Source organism: Schistocerca nitens, chromosome 3 (assembly GCF_023898315.1).
Source record: "Schistocerca nitens isolate TAMUIC-IGC-003100 chromosome 3, iqSchNite1.1, whole genome shotgun sequence".
Lineage (NCBI taxonomy): Eukaryota > Metazoa > Arthropoda > Insecta > Orthoptera > Acrididae > Schistocerca > Schistocerca nitens.
Genome location: NC_064616.1, coordinates 707,584,823 through 707,610,873, shown reverse-complemented (window position 1 = coordinate 707,610,873; position 26,051 = coordinate 707,584,823). Strand labels below are relative to the sequence as shown.

Below are 26,051 nucleotides of genomic sequence, written 5' to 3'. Positions count from 1 at the left end.
TCAACTAATAGTATAAATTTTAAATGTATTCTTTCTGTAGATCCTTACTAGATTGGTAAAATAAAATTAGACTATAATTTTTTTCCAAACATTCACTCACTTATTTGATTATATGAACTTCATCACAAGTGTTACAGTCAATAATAAATTATACAAATGTGATTATGAGCATATCAGTATGCGTTTTTGGGGGTACTTCAGATTGTTCTGGCTTTTTGTTTGTCGATAAGAAACTCATTCCAGCGAACAGTCTTAATTTTCTAGCTATAATTAAAGAAATTTTTTCTTCTGAAGAATCCTCTGGACACAATGAGGTCCCTGTGTGGGGTGATGGTGTAAATACCTGGCTTCTGTTTTGTTTCATTTAAATATACCTTATATGACAGTATAAGGTCTGAACTATATCCACCAGCACAAAGGATCAATTACCCCATATTAATTTTGATGACTTGCCATCTACCTGACATCACAAGTGATCAACTGTTTCATGGTCATTTGATGACTTGCCATCAGTGTGTGCTAACACGTACCACTTCTTATCAATCCAAGAGACCTTCCTTGTCTTTTGAACACACAACAGTATTAGTCCTGCTTTCATGTTAGTGATTGTGCTCTGTAGCTTATAGTGATACTGGATTTAGCATTCTCATATGTTGTTGCCTGGCATTTCGCTGAATGCTACTTTGTGCTGTGGCCTGACGATATGCTTGTTCATGATGTGTGTAATTGTCACTCAGATGGGTGGTAGATTTGACCAGAGAATATAATATGAACAGCATTCCTGGTGTAATCCATGTTTTAACTTGTGGGTCACACTCACTATAAATCTGTTGTTACTATATAAACTGCTAAAAAACACTTTTTTGCCACTAGCATATCAGTGAATGTGTTCAGCTTTAGGTTTGTGGGGAGCAGATAGCAGAGCTATAGGCCTTAAGAAACTAAATTAAAAAGTAACCGCCAGATAAAAGTAAAACTGTAACTAAAATAAGGTAGTTTGTCCAAAGGTGCACATTTTTTGCCATTTGTAAAATCCAAATCACTACTGGGTAACATTCAATGCCATGTTGCTCCTCCTATATGGTCTCACATTCTTGGGCTTACCAGAGAGTGGGTGAGGCAATGATGCACGAGCCTGTTTCACTATTTGGTAGTGAATGTCCCGAGGATATCCATTATGTGAGGTCAGTTCCTGCAATAATGCACTGCAAGTTTCAGCTGCTCCAAAGCATGATCAGTTTGGGTTCATGCCATCAGATACTGCAGGCCATTCCATTTAGTGGATGCCTGTCTCTTGGAGGAATGCGTTTTTGAGTTTTGGCATTGTGCACTCATAATATAATCTTGAAAGACACACGCATCATCAAAATATTGACTGTACATTTAGTATGGTACTGGTAATGGAATAGTATGTCATATGATGCTGTATGGCATGCCCAGATTGAATGTCATGTAAAATATGAATGATCTGGTTGTAACTCTTAGTTTTGTAGAATGATACTGTCAAAATGTGTGTACACAAATGCCGTGAACCTTTATTGTAGTTTATCACATGATTGATAATGAGCTAGCAGTAAGATTACCACAATGATTTATAACGCTGATATGTGGCTTTTAAATAAGATGTAGTTTCAAAAGTGTTTAGAGCTTCAAGGCATGTTACCCAAATGTTTTTTTTTTAATTTTTTGTTTATTTTAAATATTCAAGTGCCCATGTCCTAAGTTAATGTTATCTCTTCAGATAGGACAACCTCCAGTAGTTTTCTTCATTAATGATAGCTGCCCTTCCTTGCTTCTTTCACTCACTACTGATCCTTACACAATTACAGAGTTACTGAATTTATTTAAAATAATTTTTATTGTCTCCCCTAGTTGTTCCCAACATGCCCACTCCCGGATAAAAACTTCCTCTGCAGTTTTCGATGGATTATAACTTTTAGCTGTAGGCGTCCATGTTGCTCATGCATTTCTAAGGTCATCTACCCATCTTCCATTAGGCTGTCATTTCAGTGCGTTCTTAGCTCTTGGAATTCAACTCTGTACTTCCTTGGTCGCTCTACTATCACTTCACTTGGCTACATGACCCACTCACCTCAAACCTCATTTTCGTTGCACTCATAACTACATTTTTCAGTACAGTCTGTTCCCTGAGCCATTCATTTTGTTTTTTGTTTTGTCTCATCTAATTATTCCTAACATACCTCATTGCTTGCCGAGAAACCCTCAGATTTGGAATGGTTTTTCTCATTAAAAGTCTGTTCCTTATTGTTGTAATTCAAAAATGATTACACACACTGACCATAATCTTTACTTTTTAGAAAATTGGAAGCTTAGTTTTGAAAACCCAGTATATTTTACCAGAAGCACTTCATGCTATTTTTACTCTTCTCTTTATTCCTTTTGCTATCCATCTTGCTAAATACAAAACTAATCAGATGTTCCAGTGACTTCATTGTGAATCTGAAGTTTTTCTATGATATGTAATCTGTGTCTGTGAAAAGGAAGAGGGGCAATAATTTGCCCCAGGGATTAAGTTCTTGAGAGCCTCATTATCTGAATTGTACTTCAACCTTGCTGGGTTTTGTTCTGCTCTCCTGGCTTTGTAGGCATTGTGCAGTAAGGCCTATACAAGCCACTATTCTGAGTGGCCACTTCCAAATCTTGCTTCATTTTTTAGGCAGAGCAGTTTCCAAAATGAAAGGACCCTCAACAAGGGATATTGGTTGGTGTGCAGCCAAATGCTTATCTTTGGGTACTGACTGAACATGCAGGTGATTCATCCATGTCAATGTCATCAGCACAGTTCATATAATTGAGAAGTGTGGCTTTGTAATTGACACTACGGAGGTTTAAGAACTAATCAACTGTAGAGAGCCTCTCAATAGTGGGACCAAAATTCCTTTGTAATAATAAGAAGAGCAAGACAAATTTCTGGCAGGAATTCCTGAACTCAATAAACTTTCCACCAAATCTTCTGTTACATGGTAGTCTCCAGGTGGGATCAAGAAGATATTGTCTAGGCAGTGGTACAGTGTCACTGCAGATAGCTAGTATGCCATTCCATTGCAATTAACTGAGAACAGAGAAAGAGGCTTTAGATTTCTTTTCTTGTCATGATGATTCTACAGCAACTCATTTTCCACATGGTCTCTTGATTCTACATAGTCCATAGCATATGGCAATGTACGGTTTTAATAAGATCTACACTATGTGATCAAAAGTATCTGGACATCCCCAAAAACACACTTTTTACATATTAGGTGCATTTTGCTGACTCCTACTGCCAGGTACTCCATATCACTGACCTCAGTAGTTGTTAGACATTGTGAGAGAGCAGAATGGGGCACACCGCGGAATTCACGGACTTCGTACGTGGTCAGGTGATTGGGTGTCACTTGTGTCATATGTCTGTACGTGAGATTTCCACATTTTTGAACATCTGAACATCCCTAGGTCCATTGTTTCTGATGTGATAGTGAAGTGGAAATGTAAAGGGACACATACAGCACAAAAGCATACAGGCTGACTTCGTCTGTTGACTGGCAGAGGCCGCCAACAGTTGGAGAGGATTGTAATGTGTAATAGGTAGACATCTATCCAGACCATCACACAGGAATTCCGAACTGCATCAGGATACACTGAAAGTATTATGACAGATAGGTGGGAGGTGAGACAACATAGATTTCATGGTCAAGCGGCTGCTCATAAGCCACACATCATACCGATAAATGCCAAACGACACCTCGCTTGGTGTAAGGAGCATAAACATTGGACGATTGAGGAGCGGAAAAATGTTGTGTGGAGTGATGAATCACGGTACACTATATTGCGATCCGATGTCGGGGTGGGTATGGCGAATGCCCTGTGAACGTCATCTGACAGCGTGTGTAGTGCCAGCAGCAAAATTCGGAGGCGGTCGTGTTATGGTATGGTCGTGTTTTTCATGGGGGGGACTTGTACCACTTGTTGTTTTGCATGGCACTATCACATCACAGGCCTACATTGATGTTTTAAGCACCTTCTTGCTTCCCACTGTTGAAGAGCAATTCGGGGAGGACGATTGTATCTTTCAACACGATCGAGCACCTGTTCATAATGCACGGCCTGTGACAGAGTGGTTACAAGACAATAAGAGCCCTGTAATTGACTGGCCTGCACAGAGTCCTGACCCGAATCCTATAGAATACCTGTGGGATGTTTTGGAATGCTGACTACATGCCAGACCTCACCGACCAACATTGATACCTCTCCTCAGTGCAGCACTCCATGAAGAATGGGCTGCCATTCCCTAAGAAACCTTCCAGCATCTGATTGAACCTATGCCTGAGAGAGTGGAAGCTATCATGAAGGCTAAGGATGGGCTAGCACCATATTGAATTCCAGCATTACCAATGGAGAGCGCCACAAACTTGTAAGTCATTTTCAGCCAAGTGTCTGGATACTTTTGATAATATAGTGTTTTATAATGTTTTGTGGCATTTTACAGGGAATGCTAAGGTATCTCCCATTGATATTTTTAAGTTAATGTAAAGATAGTGTAATTTTCATAGTCATGGCAAAGAAGCAGTTTTAATTCTGCCACTGAAAGATGGCAAGGCTATATGTATGCAAGGTTTCTGTATTGCTGTGCTAAAAGCTGCGAAGGAAACATCTTGAGTGGACCATCATGTTCCACTTTGACTGTGTTATAGATTCCAAACAGTTTCTTAGTTGCAGTTATTATTCAGAAGATAACAAAAGACATTTTGTAGTCTAACTATGCTGTAAGTGGTGATCCAGCAGACTTCTGTACTCAGTATTGTGTCTCAGTGTTTAGAGGCACAAAACACGTGGGTGTTTTCAGCTCGTTACTAAATGCAAATAAGTAGGAGGCCGAGTTGATAGGAGCTGAAGGAGTCCAGGTTGCAATAATATGTAGTATGGCACACTGTTAGAGAGAAGGATTATTATTCAAGAAACACATATTACAATGAAAATTACTTATCTTCAGTAGTTTGTAGGACTGCAGCTACGGTTATAACTAATACAACATATTCTCAGGGACTAAGAGTGATGGGCCCTCCTCAGAGAATCAATGCAAACAGAGCTGCACAGCCTGCTAGAGTGCACTATACTCGGCAAACGACGGGCTGTTAACCTTGCGTTGGCGCCACGTTGTAGTAGTATCTGTGGCAGTGATACTACACTCAGGAATCAGGAAACATCTATTACAAGTATTATTTGATCTTGAAAAGTATGATTGTACAATGTAGAGGAGCTAACCTACACTCTGCCCATTACTTCTCCCTTGTACAGACCACTGTACAATTCTTAAAGAGTTCACTCAACATTACAAAGAGCTCTGAGATACCAAAGTTCAACATCCTATGACTGTACAATGAGGACTGCACCTTCCAGATCACCCAAAGAAAAAAATCTACAAAAACAAGGGTGGCCCAGCTTACAAAAAGCTCTGCTGGGTGTCTCAAAAGAAGCTATCCCTGCCTCATCCAACAGAGTTAACCATCCTTGGTGAACCATAGAGTGTGACTACGCCACAGATGAAAGGTGCAGAGCATGGATCGAGTGGAACCAGTATAAAGATGAGCACAACTGCCAGGCCTTTTTAACATACAGAAAAATAACTGCGGACATTTTCTGCAATACCAAGAGAAACTACATCAGGTCAGTGAGACAACAGGCAGCAGAAAACTTCAGGAAGAACAATTCAAGAGACCTGTATAGGTAACTCAAGAAGCAGAGCATGCCATACACAGTCCCACTCTTCAGCTTCCTGGACCTGATGGGAAGCTTCATTTAAACTATAAAGGCTTCACCAGTACTCTTGCAGGGTAGTTTCAAAAGCTCTACAGTACAGAGGAACCTAAAAGGAGACTTAACTTCCATGTGCCCCAGTCTACGAATCCAGACTCCATACCACCAACTGGGGAAGAAATAGAGGAGATTATCAAGAGCATCAAGAAAAATGCCTCAGGTGAAGATGACATAGTATCAGAGATGTGGAAACATACAGGTGAACAATTTTTACAGAGCATCCACCAGATAATACAGGACATATAGGTAATAGAGACTTTACCAAAAGGATGGAACTCAACTGTGATTCATCCTCTTTACAAGAAGATTGACCATGACAATTACAGAAGCATATGTCTTATATCTGTTACATACAAGATTTTTGTAGAGTCCTGCTAACTAGTCACCAACCAACTTGACTCCCAACTTGGTGAGTATCAGACTGGCTTTCAAGCTAGTAGGCTAATAGATCATACACACAGCATATACAAAACCTAATGTCCATTCTTACATACAAGAATTGCAGTGGACATCCCTGGTTAGTCACCGTAGTGGACTTTCAAAAGTCATATGATTCGATAGACACACACACACACACACACACACGCACACACACACACTGATCTCCACCCTGTGAGAACTGGGCTAGATGAGAAGACCACTGTATGGTGAGTTGCGGGTTATGTATGTAGATATACACTGCTGGCCACCGTAAATGCAACACCCTGAAGGAAGCATCCAAATCAAGTGAAATTTACACCATGGGTTTGCAGCGATGAGATATGCAACTGATTAGAATTTCAGCGCAGATCCACATCACACGCGCCTGTGGCGCCACCTCATAGCGCCATTTAAGGCATGGCGATTTCGACGAGTGTACGTTCGGCAGGTGTGTTTACCTTGTGGTTGTTTCACAAGACGATCAGTTATGCCTCGTAGACAACAGCGAACATCGTTTGATCAAGTATCCGAGTTCGACAGAGGAAGGATAGTGGATTACCGAGATTGTGGATTATCATACAGAGAAATCGCTAGTCGTGTTGGACGAAACCAAACAACTGTAATGCGGATATGTGACCGTTGGATGCAGGAGGGTACGACGGACCGATGTGGTCGATCGCATTCACCTCGATGCACCACTGCACGTGCTGATACGCAAATTGTGTGCATGGCAGTGGTGGATCGCTCAGTGACATCCCAAACCATAGCACAGCACATTGCGTCAGTAACGCATCATCCAGTGTCTGCGTGTACCATTCGACACCGTTTCCAGCAGAGTGGTCTGTCCGCAAGACGTCCATTGCTTCGTCTACCATTGATGCAGAACCACAGACGTCTCCGTCGCCAATGGTGTGATGACAGACGGATGTGGACGGCAGAATGTAATGACGTTGTCTTTACTGATGAGGCACGCTTCTGTCTGCAGCACCACGATGGTCGGATTCGAGTGTGGAGACACCGTGGAGAGAGGATGCCGGACAGCTGCATTATGCACCGCCACACTGGTCTTGCACCGGGTATTATGGTAAGGGGTGGTATTGGATATTACTCTCGCACACCTCTACTACGCATTGCCGGTTCTTTAAATAGCCGACACAACATATCCGAGATGCTGGAGCCAGTTGTCCATCCTTACCTTCAGGGCTCGGCCACAGCCATATTTCAACAGGATAATGCGCGACCACACGTGGCACGCATTGTCCAAAGGTTCTTCGTCAATAACCAGATTGAATTGCTTCCCTGGCCGGCTCGCTCTCCGGATCTTTCGCCGATAGAAAACGTGGTCCATGGTTGCTCAACGAGTGACCCAGATTACATCCCCAGCTGCCACACCAGATGATCTTTGGCAACGTGTGGAAGCTGCTTGGGCTGCTGTACCCCAGGAACACATCCAACGTCTCTTTGACTCAATGCCGAGACGTGTGGCAGCGGTGATCTCCAACAATGGTGGCTACTCTGGCTACTGATTCTGGCAGGAACCACATGTCACAGACGTCTGTAAACGTAATCATTTGATACTTGGTCAACATGTTATCTACAAAATAAATCTTGTTGTGCCACCTCTTGTCTTTCTTGGTCTTGCATTTGCGGTGGCCAGCAGTGTAGATGTAGTTCAGGAACACTGCCTCCAAAGTCAAATTTAGAGGTGAAATTTCTGAGAGTTCCACCATTCAAATGGGAGTTAGACGAGGAAATGGCCTCTCCTGCATACTTTTCAATTGCATACCAGAGAAGATTGTCAGTGAGTGGACTTGCACACTACCATTGGGAAGTGGAATTAAGACTGGATACAGGAAAGATAACCTCAGTGTACCCTGCCTAGCCTTTTCATATGAGCTTATCATGTTAGCAAACAAGATGGAGGAGGCTACTCACCAACTACAGAGCCTCTACAGCATAGCAGCTAAGACCAGTCTGAGGATCAGTATACAAAAAACAGTTCATGACTAACATAAAGGGAGCCCCATCTGCAGTGCCATTAGAAGGCACCACTATTTGTAAAGCCCCTGCAGTCAAGTATTTAGGAGAAAGGATTTCAGCAAATGAGTGAGAATATGCCAGTAGATACCAGATGTTTCAGTATGGAGAGAGTCTACCACACCTGCAACAGCATTTACATCTCCAAGTACCTCTCCAATAACCTTAAATTCTAACATTACCACTCACTAGTAAGGCACTCCATATTATACTCCTCTGAATACCTCTTAATGAACAGGAAGGGTCCACTGAGGAAACTAGAGCTTAAGAAGTGAAAAATCCAAAGAGAATACTAGGGCCAATAAGAGAAGTGGATGGTACCTACAGGATCAAACACAACAGTGAGCTTTATCATCTCCAAGAAAACATAATCAGTTCTGTGAGGAAAAGGTGACCAGCTTTCTGTGGACACTTTATCCAAATGAACCCTAGCAGTCTCACCAGCAGGATCTTCACCACAACAGATAGAAGGACAGCCTCCAAGAACAAATGGATCACCCCAATGAAATCAGACCTAGAGAAACTTGAAATCTCCTAGAAACCATAGAGGTCCAAATTCCAGATCATCACTCTTCAAGGGATATTCCCAGTGTCTCTTACCAGATAAAAGATAACAGACCAAAGTGGACAAAGGAAAGGAAGCTTGCTCACAGCCAGAAAATGAAAGCTTTGTGGGCTAAGAAGAAACAGAAGATCCATGTAAAAGAGCCAAAATGAGCCCCATGGTCCTAAGTAGGCTCAAACGAAAGAGAGAGAGAGAGAGAGAGAGAGAGAGAGAGAGAGAGAGAGAGGGGGGGGGGGGGGGGGGAGGCTTGTATCCTCATACACAACTACATGAATAGGACTTTCTGAGTGTATTATCATACTTATATTGCCAATAGTTGTTTTAGATATCAAGTTTGTAGTGTCCTGTGAAACTGCATTGAACATTATGCTTGTGCCATGTGGGTACTGTTTTAAGTGTGACATTTTTGCAACCAAATCCAAGAGGTGGCCCAGTTCAGCAGTCATTCATGATGGCTTTGCTCAGTTACTGCCGTCTCTCAGTCTTGCAGTGACTCAGCTACAGCTGAGTGCTGACTGGAGAAATGAACAGACAATATTGTTGTTTTTTTTAGCTAGAAATCTGCATTTCCTTTTAAATCATTCCTTTTGTTTCATATATTCAAGATCTTTGAGTGAGGATCATGATCCTAAATTTCAGGTTTAAGATTGTACTTAGATAATGGCTTTGTGTTGATGGAATGTGCTGAACTTTTACTGTTTTTTGCAGGCTTTCCTTCTTTCTTTGTGATAAGTTTCGGAACTGTATTATCAGATCGAAACTACAATCAGTCCTAATCTGAAGGCAAGGTAGTCAGTGAAGTACAACACGTAGAACTTAAAGCACATTTATTACTGACACCAACCTACAGGCAGAACAGAACTGAACTCCTGGATAGGGAGTACCACTGTTTATACAAACAAGTATTTCAGAATATACAATCATTACAAATAAAATATTTCAAGTACATTCCAGAAACAATAAATGTTAAATAAAAAATAATTGCTGGTGTTTGTGTTTGAACTGGTGACGTGCAGTGTGCCAACCAGTGACACTAACCACAACAACACACTGCTTGCACCATAGCATGTGATATTGCTCCTTCTGAAGAAACAGCAACCTGCTGTTTCAGAAATTCTCATTGGTGTGTAGTACAGCACCCAATATCTAGATCTTCTCAGTGGTCCTCTGTATGGCATCACTAACTAATCCTCACATTCTGTTCATGTTGTAATATCCTCTTCACTGTGATGAGCGTCAATGGTAGCCCCTGCCATTGAAGCTTCACAATAGTCGAATGTGTCTTCAGTTTCCTGGAACCTCCTCCCATCCCGGGTCTGCAGTTCTGGACTCTAGTAGGGTTTCACGTGGAGGACATGGACGATGTCTCTGTGCTTTTGTCATCTTGATCGTGGGTTGTAATGCTCAACTTCATATGTGGTATCCAACAAGCAAAGAAGGATACAGTACGGACTAAAACACCATTTAGTAACTTTTCCCACGGCCCCACTTTCCGCAGAGGTGTAAAAATCCATAACAAGTCTCCTGGTCTGTATCTCATATGCCGTTGCTTGGCGTTATGGTACCCTTGGTCTTTTCCCTGGTTTTCCAAGATCCATATGCAAGCCAGCTGTCTTGTTCTTCAGTCCCAGTGATGAAATTTTTCACTTAGTCATACTAAGTATTGTCTGGTTGAAATGTGAGACCATTTATAGGTGGGTGGTAGCAGTTGTCATCCTGCAGGTGGTGTCTCAAAGTGAGATTACTTCTGATACTAATATTGAGTGGAAACTTTTCGACAATCAGTGATTGATCATCAGACAGGATGCTCCGTGCTTCAGAAAGATGTTTTCTACATGGAACTTTGCAATTTTCAGAGCACAGCTTTAGTGACAGCATAACTGGCTAGGTAGTCACTGCATATCCATTGATTCCCATTTGTTGATTTTGAGAACCTCCCCAAGAGATTGAGTCCAATTCAGTGGAGTGGTGCAGCTGAAGGTTGGGATTGGTTCCAGATGCCCTGGAGGTAATTGAGGCGTGTGCTTCCATTCATGGTATTCCTTACAGACGGTCACATAGTGCTTAATGGATTGGTAGATACCTGGTCAGGTATATACGATCTGTTTGAAAACCATGTGATCTGCTGTAATATCTGTGTCTGATTCTGTCTAGGATCTTCACGAATTCCAGGTGACCAGGTGTTGGAGCATCACAGACATACTTCAGTATATGGCCCATAGATGAGCTGAGACAGAGGACAACAATTTCTGCTCTACTGGATCATAGTACCTCTTATACAATGCTTTGTTAGTTAATTGGAATTCTCCTTTCATCAGTTTCTACTCCTTCAAGGCTTCTGTGGTCTTCAGCAGTGCTGGATCTTTCTTCTGTTCAGCATCAGTGACTGACATTTTATCAACATTTCTGTGTTCCAATATAGGATTCCTTGAATGGCAGTTGGTGTCCTTGTTTTTGCACCTGCTTTTGTGTCCCACTCTGACATACTCCTGAAGCCTCAGTGCTGATATTACCAGATGACACGATGGTTGCTTCAGCCTAATCAATCAGCTGAGAGACTGGTGATCCGTCACAATGGTGAATGGTTTGTCAAATAAATACAGCCAGAACCTGTTGATGGCTCAAACAACTGCAAGGCGTCATGTCTTGGTTGTAGAGTTGTTCATCTTGGCCTGCCCCTATTCCAAAACTGCTTGTGTTGGTGTGAATTTCTGCCTCCACATTCTTATCTCACAATGCTAGAATGGAGATGATGTTAGCACCTCCTTAAGCACAAGGAAATATCTTTCTTACACCTCCTTCAGGAAAATTTGGCTTCTCCCAGCAGTAGTTCTTGCAAAGTACATGCCTTGGTACTTTATGAATCACTGTTAATAAGAGCACATTCTGAGACAATGTCTCACACCACAAAAGTGCCGAAGGGTCAAAAGATCTGTGTAACAGCTCTTATTTTGTCTGGATCAGGATGGAATCCATCACCATTAACTAGCTGCCCCAAGATTTTTATTTCTTGGTTGACAAAGAGGCAGTTTTTCAGATTCAGGTGGAGACCTGCAGTCTCAACACACTTCAAGGTGATTCTTAGGTGGCTTAGATGTTCTCCAAATATCTTTGAAAAGTGGCAATGTCATTCATGTGGCAAAAACATGTCATCCATTTAAGGTGTTGAAGCAGATTGTCTGTCCATCATATATCTGAAAGTGACTGAAGCATTACACAGTTCAAACAGCATAAATTTAAACTCATAGAGGCCATCATGGAGTACGAAGCAGTCTTCTACCTCTCAGTCTCATCAACCTCGATTTGCCAGTAGCCTGTCAGCATTTACCTGGTTGAGAAATGCTTTACTCCTTTCAAGCATTCTAGGGTGTCATCAAGGCGCAGCAATGGATACGCAAGTTGTGATTTTGTTCAGTTATCAGTAGTCAATGCAGGAACACCATGTGCAGTCCTTTTTCGCAAGGACCATGGTAGTGGATCAAGGACGCTCTGAAGGTTCAGTGATCTTGCATCTTCTTCTCCACTTCCTCCCAAATTACCCGTCACTCAGTCAGTGACACCCTATATGTGTAATGGCCAATTGGTGGATGATCCCCAGTGTTGATACAGTGTTTTACCATGGGATCTGTGGTCTGTTTCTTCTCCACACCTTATTTGAAAACACCCAAAAATAAATACAGAATGGTTATCACTCAAGGCCGTGTTTCCTCAGTCAGGCCAGATCCTATTGGCCATTTCATAGTAGCTTCCTCTCCTGCATTATCCGCAGGGGTATCAGAGCATAATTCTTCATCGATGACACGAAGCTGCCCTTTGTGGACTGGTTCAGCTTTGTGAGCCTAAATAGCTTTTCGCATTCGACAAAAGTTTCACAGGTTAACTGACCATTTCGATTGACAACTGGAACTGATGTTATTGATGACTGCGTGATAACATCATCTTCAACAGCAAACAATTGCTCGGAGCAGTCTTTCTTATGTGTGGTTGTGGGAAAAGCTTCATCGGTCTGGAGCTCTGATCTTCCACAGTTGGTGACTGACTGCTTGTGATGCCTACAAGAAGTCCCATCTGAGAATAACATAACGACTACTTTCTGCTAAAATGACGAGTTCGAAAGGTAACGTTCTGTAGATGATAGTTATTTTTGCGATACATGTTTCTGTCAGCTGGACATATTTTCCATTTGCGACCTTCAGCACACTCACTTTTGTATCACAGAACATAGCCTTCTTTAGCTGATGACAATAAGCATCCAGTGTTACAGAATAAGAAGCCCCTGAATTGACTATTGCTCAGATAGGTTGACCGTTGATGAAACATCACTGACATTTCCTGACACCTCGGTGACTGGTGTCCGTGTAGGATTTTCATCCATGGCAGCCACACTTCCATAGATGGTCACCTCACTTAGTTTTCCTGATTTTGGTGGCAAGGCGAGCAGCTGGTACCTCTGTACAGTGATGGAAAACAGCAGCAGCATGTTGGGGACCATAATCATCTGCAGTCAACTGATGGGAACAGGTCTGTTGTGGTGGTTGATGTCTCACAGCATAATCATCATAGAACCTTTGTCTTCTCGCTGCTGTAGCATACAACATGCAGAGGGTGATCACAGTGAAAACATACCAGCGTGTTGTTCTCCGGCCTCTAAATGTCAGTTTTTCAGCAGTTCATTGTACTTGTTAGAGGAGTGGGTTGTACCTGTATTGGTTGGCTGCTGACTTGTCATTTGTTCGTTGCGACAAAAGTTAGAGTTGGCCGTGTCCATTCTTTGATACAACTCTTCGGCAGTCTTTGTTACCTCCTGATGTATGAGTCAACATTTATGGCTGCTCTCTCTTGTGTACTTGATCTGATGTTTCTGGCTGCCATACACTGCTGTATCTCTTACCTTACTATCTGAAATATGAGAGAGATGAGCCCATGGTGGTCTTCCACAACAGATGTAAGGGCCACATTCAGTGGTCTGTCATAACTCTTTTGTTCAATTCTTTTCTTTCATATTTCCTCTAATTGCAGGCACTACTTGATGAGTTCCTTTGTTATTGTAACATCCTTCACCAGAACAGCTTGGTGCCTTTCTTCTGTGACTCCTTTAATTAAGTGTGAGGTTTTGTCAGCTTCTGTCATATTGGAATTTATGATGTGGCATAAGGCCAAAACATTCCACATGTCATAGGTCCCTGTCCTTCAGTTATTCTTCCACTAAGCAAACTTGCTGCTGGTTGTCATTGCACATTTTCTTCAGGTTGGTCTAGAATTTGTCCCAGAATTTGTCCCAGCTATGGAGAATACTTTCATAGTTTTTGAATCACTACTGGGCTGTGCCATCCAAGTAAAAGTGTACATTTGCCAAACATATCATGTACTTCCACCTGTTGTATTTGGTGATTTGGTCAAATCCTTTCAACCATTAGTCAGGTTCCTGACCAGTATCTCTTGAACACACTGATGGATGCCTAATATGCAGCTGACGTACTGTTGTTTTGGAATACATCTGTGTCCTGAATATATGCATCTTAGAAACCATGTACTGTTTGTATTCCATTTCCTGTCTTGTGTAGGAATGGCTTTTATGTTGCCTAACTGGAGCCACAGTGATGTAGATCTTTTGAAGTTCTTTGTGCCTCCGCCAAACAAATATATGCAGATACGAGGATCGAGTCCTAATCCAGAGGCAGTGTTGTCAGTGAAGTACAATACATATGACTCAAAGCAGATTTATTACTGACACCAACATACAGCCAGGCAAACATCGAATATTCCAGAATCCTGATGATTATACAAACATTGAATATTCAAGGCTATACAAACATAATATATGTCAAGAACACCCCAGAAATAATAAATATAGAATAATAAATAATTTCTGGTGGTTGGTTTTGTACTGATGACCTGCAGCATGCCAACCAGTGATGCTAACCACTATGCCTTACAGTATGTGCAACAGCTTGCAGCAATATCATGTGAGATAGAGGAGATACTTAGCCATTAAAAGTTTGTTACAGAAAGCAACTCATGTAGCACAACATTATCTGTGTATGCACAAATGTTACCTTTGGTTCTTTGTTTAAAGGTAGTCATGGTGAGAGTGCATCACCATTGTCCCAAAATATGACAGCTCTTGTTGTGAGGTCATCGCCAGTGGTTCATCACATGCAGAGGTTCATGTTTAAAGTATTAACTCTGAATAGTCATACAAGTGTTCAAAATGTGCTCAGTATCTCAGGCACCCATATATCATACTGTTGCTTCTCCAATCATTAATCTACTCAAAGGACTTTCTTTTAGAAATGGATGTGACAAGCGGTAATGTTTTATGCCAGTGTTGGTGTAAATTTCATGCTTGGCTTCATAGATGCGGAATTATTTTAGACTTGACTAAGTTAAAGAAATAATACACTTTTAATGTGACTTAATTTCCTGTTTTATAGAATTCTGGGTAAGGAAAGCAACTTTTACATGACCTATCTTGGATAAACCCTTGGCTGCACATTTATTTACTCAAGCATGTTTTCGTGATCCATTACTCAGAGGAATTTACTGTATATGGGTGGTGAGGGGGGGAGGGGTGGGGGGGAGACAGAAGTAATTAGGATTCTTTTCGTGCAGGTGGAAGTACAGCAGTGGTGGTTTCTCTTTCTGGGCACCTCAGTTTCTGACCTTTATTTCAGAATGTATTTGTTGTAATGAAGAGAGTGGAATGTACTTTAAAGAAGCTTGTCCCCTTTTATGTTGAAAAAACTGTTGAAGGTATAGCATATACATTAAAATCTGTTAAATGGCTTCAAAATGTTACTCTACAAGTTTGACAGTAACAGTACATCGGTCATCAGAACAACAGAGTACATGTACCCTTGTGTGACAAGCATACAATTCAGTGGATGAAGCACAACATACCAAATTATGATAAAAGTGCTATCACGTGTTGTGATGTAATGTCAGTCAAAGTGGCAAGAGTCTAGATCAGGGCCAGTGTCATTACCTACATGGTTTAGCAGAGTAATGTTGCCAACAATCGCCATAAGGTGTGATGAGAACACGAGGGGCTATGCCAGCAGTTTGATCTAAGTAGCTAGTAAGGAGCAGTGGGTAGATGATGTCTTGGGTCACAATGAATAGAAGGAGTCATCATCACAAAAGTTAACAAGATAATTTACATAACAAAGAAAAGTGAAGTCTGTCGCACTCAACTCGTGAACAGGTTTCTGGCCTGACTGCAGGTGAAGTGCAGCCATTCATCCATCGTTGCACTAGGAGGCAGAAGGTGGCAAGCCCATTGCCCTGGCTGCCTTTTACAACTGGGAAAGATACTTGGTACTCAATTTGGTAACAGGCTAAGTTACCTGGAGCCATCCTGTAGGGACCGGATGGAGAAGAAATCCCTGCCCTGACCCAGGATCTCCAGGGCTGGAGTCTAATGCTCTACCCACTAGACCAGCATGGCCACACTAATTGCCATAACAGTAAAAATAAATTTGTGACATATCATAAAATGTACATGCTGTAATGACAGTGCAGAGTAATGTGAGCTGTACTTAACCTTTGACACAGACATTCTATTGAATTGTTTGATAGGTGTAGCCAGACTTCTTGTCATCATAGCACCTGAATTGGCATCACAAAAACCATCACCTTCGTCCTAACCTAGATCTTGGACTATGGAACGAATAAATCTGTGACCACAACCTTAATTCCAACAAAAAACTTTTTGTGATATGACATTTATTGGCTTCACCAAATCGCAACCAAATTGTCCACTGTCATTCTAGCCTAGACTTCAAGCTAATCTATAAAAAGTCTAACATCACAGACTTCATTCCAAACAAGTAGTAAAAAATTCTCACCTCACTGGTTCCCTAAAACTATCCCTCATTGGTTATGCAAAACTAACATGTTGCCAATATATATGTTGTAGGAGGACACTGCCCTTGTTCTGCACTTTAGCTGTCAGCATTAATGAATTGGGAAAATGCAATAGTAATTGATGTTATGAATATAATGAAGTGAGTTAATGGTGAACTGCAAAGAGCACATTTACTTTTCAAGGCAGAATTTCTTTACATGAAAGTGCATTCCAGTATTCTTAAATAGTTATAAATCAAGAAAAATTCAGAAACACAGCAGGGTCAGCAAAGTAGGACTCTATATGGCACATCACTAAAGGCTTCATAAACAGGAATCTGACAGTGGCTTGCTGTAACACCTGATTTATTGTGCATAGCATGTCAGATGTTCTGTCTGTTGAATTCACGTGTGGTAGCAGCCTGTGCCAGTGTGAGACTTCCCAACCAAGCACTTCACCTGCTAACACAGTCTAGTGCCAGCTTGAATTATTCTATTTCTCCATCATTGTCCAGTGATGATAACAAACTTCCATTGATTAATGCTCCCATCCTTTATTAATCTTGAGAGACATCAATGCTGTCTGTCTGAAATGAGTAATTATTGAGAGTCTCATTCATGTCCTCAGTATCAGAAATATAGCTGATTCCAACACATCTTCAGAGTGATTCTCCAATTTCTTCTATATAATGCTCAATATGGTAACTACTTTCCTAATTAGATACACTTGCAAAGCAAAGGAATCTACAAAATCATGTCTCCTGAATGTTTACTTGATATTAGAGCTAGACACTTTGCCAGCTGACTGTGTATGAATGTCAACACAGCCTGCAGGCTGCTGCTGTTGCATCCATACTGAAGTCTCCATACTGACTAGGAAGGCAGCCTGTCCATTGGTGTAATTATGATTGCCACAGTGATATTAGGAACAGGTAGGCCACACTGAAAATGTTCAATCCAGATCATCAGTTGCATTTTAGTGATGAGTCCTCGATTTCAATTAAATGAACACTGAGTTACACTAAAACACCTAAATATGCCATGAGGATTTCCAAAGAAGAATCCAGGTTACTAATTCAGCTGTACATGTGCATCTACATATATATCTACATACACACTCCGCAAGCCACCATACTTCTAGTATTTGCCTTCCTGTGCCACTCATAAATAGAGCAAGGGAAAAATGACTATCAATATGCCTCCGTATGAGCCCTGAGTTTGTTGTATTATATTCATAGTCCTTACATTAAATTTATGATGGTAGCAGTAGGATCGTTCTGCAGTCAGCTTCAGGTGTTGTTTCTGTAAATTTTCTCTACAGCATTCCTCAAAAAGAACATCAATTTCCCTCTGGGGCTTTCCATTTGAGCTCCCAAACCATCTCCATAATAATTGCTTGTTGATCGAACCTAACAGTAACAAATACAACAGCTCACCTTCCTTTAATCCGACCTGTTGGTGATCCCAAACTCTCGAGCAGTACACAAGGATGGGTCACATTAGTGGTGCCCTAAATGCGTTCTCCAAGAGATGAACCACACTTTACTAAAACTCTCCCAGTAAATTGAAGTCAACCATTCACCTTCCCTCTCTATGATCCTTACATGCTTGTTCCATTTCATATCACTTTGCAACTTATGCAGTAGTTTATATGATGATAAGTTGCTGGTGTCGTCAAAATGAAAGGAAATAGTTCATACAAATTCATCTGATTCAATTGTTTACTGGTGGTGCTACATGACTAACGTTACTCTTTTAGATGTTTTACACCAGCACATTTTATTTGTGGTTAGTACAGTCCAAATTATTTGTTCCAAATTTTTAAAAATATTTTCTTGCTGTAGGTTGATATTAGGGACATGTATACAATATATTTTTATGTAAAATTGCAGTGACTTTTTTTGCCACTTGAATATTCTTTTCTGTTTTTCAGTCCTTGGGATGTGTGCTGTATGCCATGTGCTTTTTCAAATCACCATTTGATGTTGTTTATGAACGTGGAGATAGTGTGGCATTAGCGGTGATAAGTGGTACAGTGTCATTTCCAGACGGTTCTCCTTATGATCAGGTAATATTACATTACATTGCAGTTAACTCAGTTTTTTCTACAGATAGCAGATGAGGAAAAAGTTAGAACATTGCACATACACATACATCATTGAAAGACTAGAACTTATGATAAGTATCAAATACAATACAGGGCCATATTGCATCTTGAGAGTGGCATTGTAAACCTCATGAGAAATACTACGCCATTTTTCTTTTTTTTCTGTAACTGCTTGCGACCACTTTCCAGCGTTTCCAGATGTGAGATCTTAAATAAGAATGAATATTTGTTCAACTTAATACAAATGCTGACTTGATTAAATATTGGGCATATGAGGTGTTGTTTGAGATTTTACAGACTATCTCAAACCAGATTTGAAAATTCCTTTTCTGTGAATGGATGCATTATTTTAATGTAATATAACACTGTTTTAGAGCATTTAAACTTTAAGAAAGGGTGCAAATAACCTCCAGGCATTCATTTATAGAAGTCATTATTAATTGACCTGTGAAGGCAAATTGAGTGATCCCTGCCACCCCCAGTAAAAATGCAGCATATAACTTGTAAACCCCTGGCACCAGTGATTGAAGCAGGACATTGTGCAGTGATTAACACCAAGCATGCATACAGGCTCTATGGACCACTAGTCTGAACTTGTGCGGGCTGTACCAAGGAAAATGTTTTGATAAATAACCAGCAAAAAAGAGCATTTTAGAGCAGTTTTCAAGTTAAAAGCCTATATAGTAGCATTTATGATATATTGTTTACTTGTGTGAAATTTTATTATATGAGCTATGATTTAATGGCTTGATGAAATAACAAACATAAAAGAAATTTCTTTTGGACTTTCATTTTTACATTTTTCTTTCCTTGGAAAAGACATAGTTTTTATTTCTGGCAATCTATAATAATAGATTACACGAAATATATAAAAATAATCTTATCACAATGTTAGTTTTACATTTGCTTTTACATTATTGTTGTTCACCTACAGTAACTGATACAGCTGCCGCGGAAGCTGTATGTATCATGTTCTGGTGACAGATACAGCCATCATAACACTGTGAAACGGGTGTTGACAAATTTTTGGAGGTGTTTCCAGTTGGTGGTGGTAGAGTTATTACAATGAAAAAAATCATAAAAATAGATTCACATTTGTTTGAGTTCTGTATTTCCTACTAAAATGCTCACAGTACTCAAGTGACCTAGCTATGACACCATGAGTCAGTACATTGTCTGTCGCATGCAATGGATTGTAATATATTGTGTACATTTCCCCCAATATCTTGTTAATGAATACTGAAAATAATTTTCCCAGGTTTCGTCAGCTCAACAGTCTGCCTCTGGCAACAATAAATAAAACGAAAAGAAAAAAATTACTGGTCTTGGCAACAGCTCAACAATCTGCCTCTAGTGTGTGTGTGTGTGGGGGGGGGGGGGGGGGGGGAGATTGCCGGACTTGGCTTGAATGAAATGAGGTATGGAAGAAATATGCTTTCCACAAAAATTAAAAACTCATTTCAAACTACCAAAATTTTGCTAACCATTCTTTTAAGCTTCATTTTCCAACTATTCCATATAATGATCAATACAATTACCAATGCCTCAATTTTACTTTAAACAATTCTCCAAAACTATTCGAGGTGTAATTTACCTCATGATCAACTAATTATCACTGTTTATTCCCTAATGTAGTATTTCATTGTCTGGATTAAATCTTAAGTGTAACTCAGCTACTGGACACCCAATTTATCCCAAAGGTAATTACTTTCCTGTTACCAAATTAAATTATTACACACTGCCAACCAGTTCACTCAGTGGTCTACAAACACAAACTTGACAGACCTAAAGAATCTTTCTGATTATCAGCATTAACTGTTTTTTAAAAAAAAAAAAAAAAAAGAAAAGAAAAGAAAGAAAGAAAAAAGAAAAGAACAGAGTTATTCATGCTTTTTAACAACGGTCGATTGTGTTTTATGGCTGTCACTTAGTTATGTAGCGATCAGCGTCTATGCTGTGGGCATTCTTTAGCATCTTTAATGTGTACATCAGCATTTCACAGTTCAGACAAGTTGGGAGGACCTTCCTCCCCTCTAAACTTCAACATTACAATAAAATTTTCACATTAATTCACAATATACAAAGATCACATTTTACATCATTTCAACAACAGAATTTTTATTAGTATTCAGCCTAATGTTTATCTGTACATAAATTTGTGTGACACTGTACTTACATGATGGGCTATTCTCATTTTGGTCTGTCACAATCTCTACTCAGCAAGCCACTGTGCAGTGCATGCTAGAGAATAATCAGTACCAATGTTAGTGATGTGTTATCCTAACCCATTTGTGTGTTGGACAAGGGAAAAATTACTGTCTATACATCTCTGTGCATGCCCTAATCTCTGTTATTTTCATGTTCCCTACCTGAGATATACAATCATGGGAGCAGAATGGTCATACAGTCTTTCCGAAATATAGGTTCTCAGTATTTACCCAACATGGTTTTACAGTAACTATATCTTCTTTCCTCCAAGGACTGCCATTTAAGTTCTCAGAGCAGTTCTGATACGCAGGATGGGGTATACCACACTGTTGTCCTAGCAGTACAGCTGTAAATTTTGGAAATATCAGGAATTCCATTTCACTTGTTTTATCTTATTTTTACGCATTGGAGACCCTTTTCTACATTTTGTTGATGGTGGGTAGTTTCAGAAGGTTTCTGTCTTCCACTATACAATAATTATATAATTATTATCTTCTGTTTTGTAAAATGAGAGAGTAATTGTGGGTAAATAAGTACTTAAATATTACAGTTGTTGGTTACTTTTACTAATGCTTCTTTGCAGAAGAATTTACAATATGTAATTGTGGCCATGGATTTGATTCAGTGTCACTATGATGATTAGTCTTAATATCTGTTTTATTGCAATTCTTTGTAACTCAGTGAATTGTAATTTACAGGATCTGCATGACCTGATTCTGTACATGCTGAAAGTGAATCCCATGGAACGCCCGTATATCTATAGTGTTATTGAAAAAACACATGATGTCATTTCAAAACTGCAGTGTGTCGCATAAGAGCTTGTCCAGTATGTGCATGGAAGCACATATAAAACTGTAATGCATTTACTGTGATACTTATTTGTGCAAAAGATGTACATATGAGAATGTGATGATAAAAGCACACTCTTTGAGTGTGTGAGTTGACATACTACAAGCAACAACTCACTCTGAGTTATTGTTTTTATATTTGGTGTAATTTGTCCAGAGAGTGAAGACTACTGTTTTAGATATTTTAATATTATAGAACTCAATTTAAGTATTTCATATGAAGTATAGCTCTTTGTTCAAATTTTTGTGACAGTGAAGTTTTATTATGTAATAAAGTTCCTGTGGAAAATTTGGATGCTTCATCTTATAGTACAAAATTATGGATACCAATAAATTATGGCTATCAAACGTTAAAAAAAGCTACTAGATGAAAACACTTTACTGCATTTGTATTATTAAATGGCTTTAAAAAAGACTATTCCTGTCTATGTGAATATGTTGTTTCATAACTGATGCGGGAGAAAATCTACTTCAATTTTTCTAAATCAATCCATAAGTTAATTTTGTGTGGTCTAGCTGATTCAGCAGAGTATAAAAGTAATGAACACATCCCTCAGTTCTATACTAAATGAATATGGATGAGTCTGTTGGCATACTGTGGCCTTGAAAGTGTGCATTTTAGTTAGAAAACCAGACCATATACTCAATCACCTGAAATTGTGTAGTTATTATCACTGAGAGTAGTAGAAAGATAATAAAAATGTTATAATAATCCTCAGAAGACATACAAATGTAAAATTTACTGGCAAGGCTCGAATCACAGGATGAAATAGTCCAGAATGTCCCTGTGTTAGACAGAAGTAATAGAGGGGGAATATTAAAACTGATCCAGAACTCTGTTGATAGTTAATACCAGGTTATTAGTATTTTTAAGCCTTTAGGAGGATGTAGTGAATCACTCTTTGTAGTGGGTTCAGGTAGCAACCTTATTACTCTACTGAAGATATCAGGTGTATAACTGAGAATACTTCTCACGCAAGTATGGATATCTACACCTACAATCTACATGCAGGGTGACTGAAATAAATTTAGCCCATAAAGTGTGTTTAGCATTTCAAAGAATACCTTGCTACAGTTGGAGCAACAGGCAGAAGATGAAAATGTTTTTTCAGCAAGATGGGACAATATTTGAACACTGTAACTGCAATGGAGTTGAGTGAGCAGCAGTCATTCTCCATCACTCGCTGCCCACATGGTTCGAACTCACATGCTTTCATCTTACAGTTGGTTGACTGGAAACAATGACCACTTTCATCTTAAAACTCATTGCATTCTAAACTAACCACAATGATTAACATGTCTCAGAAATATGTATTGTTGGTCATATATTAGATGAGACTTCATTCCTTCACATCCAGGTCAACAGCAGAATGAAATTCAATCTCAGTAGACTGTTAAATGGATCAAAAAGGGCAGGGTGACAAGTTTTGGGTCTAACATAGAAATGGCATCAATGAAGTTTTGCTTCTTGTTATGTCGATACATGTTATGCTATAAAGTTAAAGGCACGTGTCAACTTTATATGCCAAATAATTTCCCGTGTATGACTTTGCAGTTGTTTCGTGTGTTTTGTTCAAAAATAAATTAGAACAGAGAGTCGTCATACTATACTTTGTCATGGTTGGTTTATTATCAACAGAAATTCACTCAATGTGTATGAAGGTTTATATAGAGACTATTCCTTCATTCTAAACAACCAATAAATGAGCATCTGGTTTCAAAACGGCAGTATTTGTCTTCAAATTGATATTGTATTGTATTGTATTTATTGGTCCAGTAAATCTTACATGTACAGTATAGCACATCAGATATTGGACAGGTCAAAGTATATCTTACAATTAAAACACTTTAGAAACTAGAAAATTATGTTCACAAAATTTTACAGCACTTCATATACTGGGCAAGTCAATGTGTAAGTTATAATTAAACCACATTAGAAACTTGAAGTTTACAACTGAATACATGTATAAGCCAATATAAACGATTACAGTATTTGCATGATCCTCACTTAAGCTCTAAGGATTTTTGAGGAACTCTTCTACACTATGAATTGACATGTACACTAGAGAATTGCTCATCAGTATGGGACCCTTACCAGGTTGGATTAATAGAAGAGATAGACATGATCCAGCGAAAAGCAGCGCGATTCGTCATGGGGACATTTAGTCAGCGCGAGAGCGTTACGGAGATGCTGAACAAGCTCCAGTGGCGGACACTTCAAGAAAGGCGTTACGCAATATGGAGAGGTTTATTATCGAAATTACGAGAGAGCACATTCCGGGAAGAGATGGGCAACATATTACTACCGCCCACATATATCTCGCGTAATGATCACAACGAAAAGATCTGAGAAATTAGAGCAAATACGGAGACTTACAAGCAGTCGTTCTTCCCACACACAATTCGTGAATGGAACAGGGAAGGGGGGATCAGATAGTGGTACAATAAGTACCCTCCGCCACACACCGTAAGGTGGCTCGCGGAGTATAGATGTAGATGTAGATGTAGATGTAGAATTACATTCACAGAATTTTACTTCATATACTGGGCAAGTCGGTATACAACTTATACTTGAACCCCATTAGAAACTTGAGAATTACATCTGAATGTATTTATAGGCCAGTATTAATGGTTACAGTATTTGCATAATCATCAGTGAGACTCTCGAGGATTTTGGAGGAACTCTTCCATGCTATAAAAGAAATGTGACAACAGATATTCTTTTAATGCTGCTTTAAAATTTTTTACATCAGTCTTTACTTTAATTTGTCTTGGCAATTTATTGTAGTTAATTTTTCCATGGTGTAATGTTCCTTTTTGGCACAAACTCGTTTTTGTATGGAGTACATGAAAGTCAGTTTTCTGTCTTGTATTATGATGATGAACATTTTCATTTTTGGGGAGGATACTAGGATTTGTTATTGTATATTTCTTTATAAACCTTGCACTTTCAAATAGGAAAATACATGGAAGGGGAAGAATCCCCATCCTTTTAAATAATGATCTACATGGTTTGTTCCTTTTTATTCCAGCCATGATTCTCACTATTCTTTTTTGCATCCTGAAGAGTTTTAGGGAGGATGGTGTGTTACCCCAGAAAGTGATCCCATATTTTAGGACAGAATGTATATTAGAATAGTAAACTGTCATTAGACAGTCCTTATGACAGCAGTTTTGTAGCACTCTCATTAAATAACACATGGTACTTAGATTCTTTAATATGTTGTCAATGTGAGTATCCCATCTAAGATTATCCTGTAGCCAGACCCCCAGAAAATTTGTATTAGGCACACTTGCAATATCTGTGTCTGACATCTGAATTCTTATATCCTCTTCAGTGTTTCTCTTGACATTATGAAAATTTAATGCTACTGTTTTACTTTTATTTATTATTAGTTTGTTTTGGTTGAACGAGTTTACAACATTTGTTAATGCCTCAGACAGTCTCGTCTGTAGTATCTCTGCAGTCTTCCCACTGACTAATATGCTTGTGTCATCTGCAAACTGGATAGTGCTTGGTACTGGTTGGTTGATGTTAGGTCATTTATATATATCAAAAATAGGATGGGGCCCAGTACTGAGCCCTGTGGTACTCCATATTTTACTGCTTTATAATCAGAATAGTGTCTTGTTGATTTATTTTCTTTGTGAAAATGTATTTCTACTACTTGCTTGCAGTCAGTAAGATATGATCTAAGCCAGTTGTTAGGCATACCTCTGATACCAATTCTTTCAAGCTTCTGCAGCAATAGGGTGCGGTCGAAAGCCTTAGACAGATCAAGGCATATGCCAGTCACTTTTTGTCCACTATCAATTTTTTCGAGTACTTCATCCAGAAATTCATATATTGCTGTTTCTGTTGATCGGCCTTTCCGGAAGCCATGTTGGGTTGTGGATAATATTTTGCACTTTTCTAGAAAATCTAGCAACCTCTTATGAAAAATGTTTTCTAGTATTTTCGAAAATGTAGATAACAAGGCAATAGGTCTATAATTGGCTATGTCTTCTTTCTTACCCTTTTTGAACAGTGGTTTCAGTTTCACTGTCTTTAAGCAGGAAGGAAAGACTCCATTTGTTAATGAACTGTTGAAAATGTGGGCTAATGGTATTGCAATGAGGTCACCCACATTTTTAATGACATAATCTGGAATCTCATCCACACCTGTTGAAAATTTTGTTTTTAACACTCTAATTGATAGTATAATTT

The 26,051-nt window shown here is 39.5% G+C and overlaps 1 protein-coding gene across 2 annotated transcripts in view; it reads left to right on the top strand.

Moving 5' to 3' along the window:
• LOC126248679 (serine/threonine-protein kinase 16) overlaps positions 1 to 22,103 on the top strand; it is a 122,059-nt gene extending 99,956 nt beyond the window's left edge. The window contains exons 6-7 of one of the 2 annotated variants that reach the window (XM_049949945.1): positions 18,615 to 18,749; positions 21,695 to 22,103. In XM_049949945.1, coding sequence (XP_049805902.1) covers positions 18,615 to 18,749; positions 21,695 to 21,811 — 252 coding nt within the window. In that variant the 3' untranslated portion in view covers positions 21,812 to 22,103. The remainder of the gene's footprint in view (positions 1 to 18,614; positions 18,750 to 21,694) is intronic. The other variant, XM_049949946.1, reaches the window with a different exon arrangement.
• Positions 22,104 to 26,051: the final 3,948 nt, after the last annotated feature.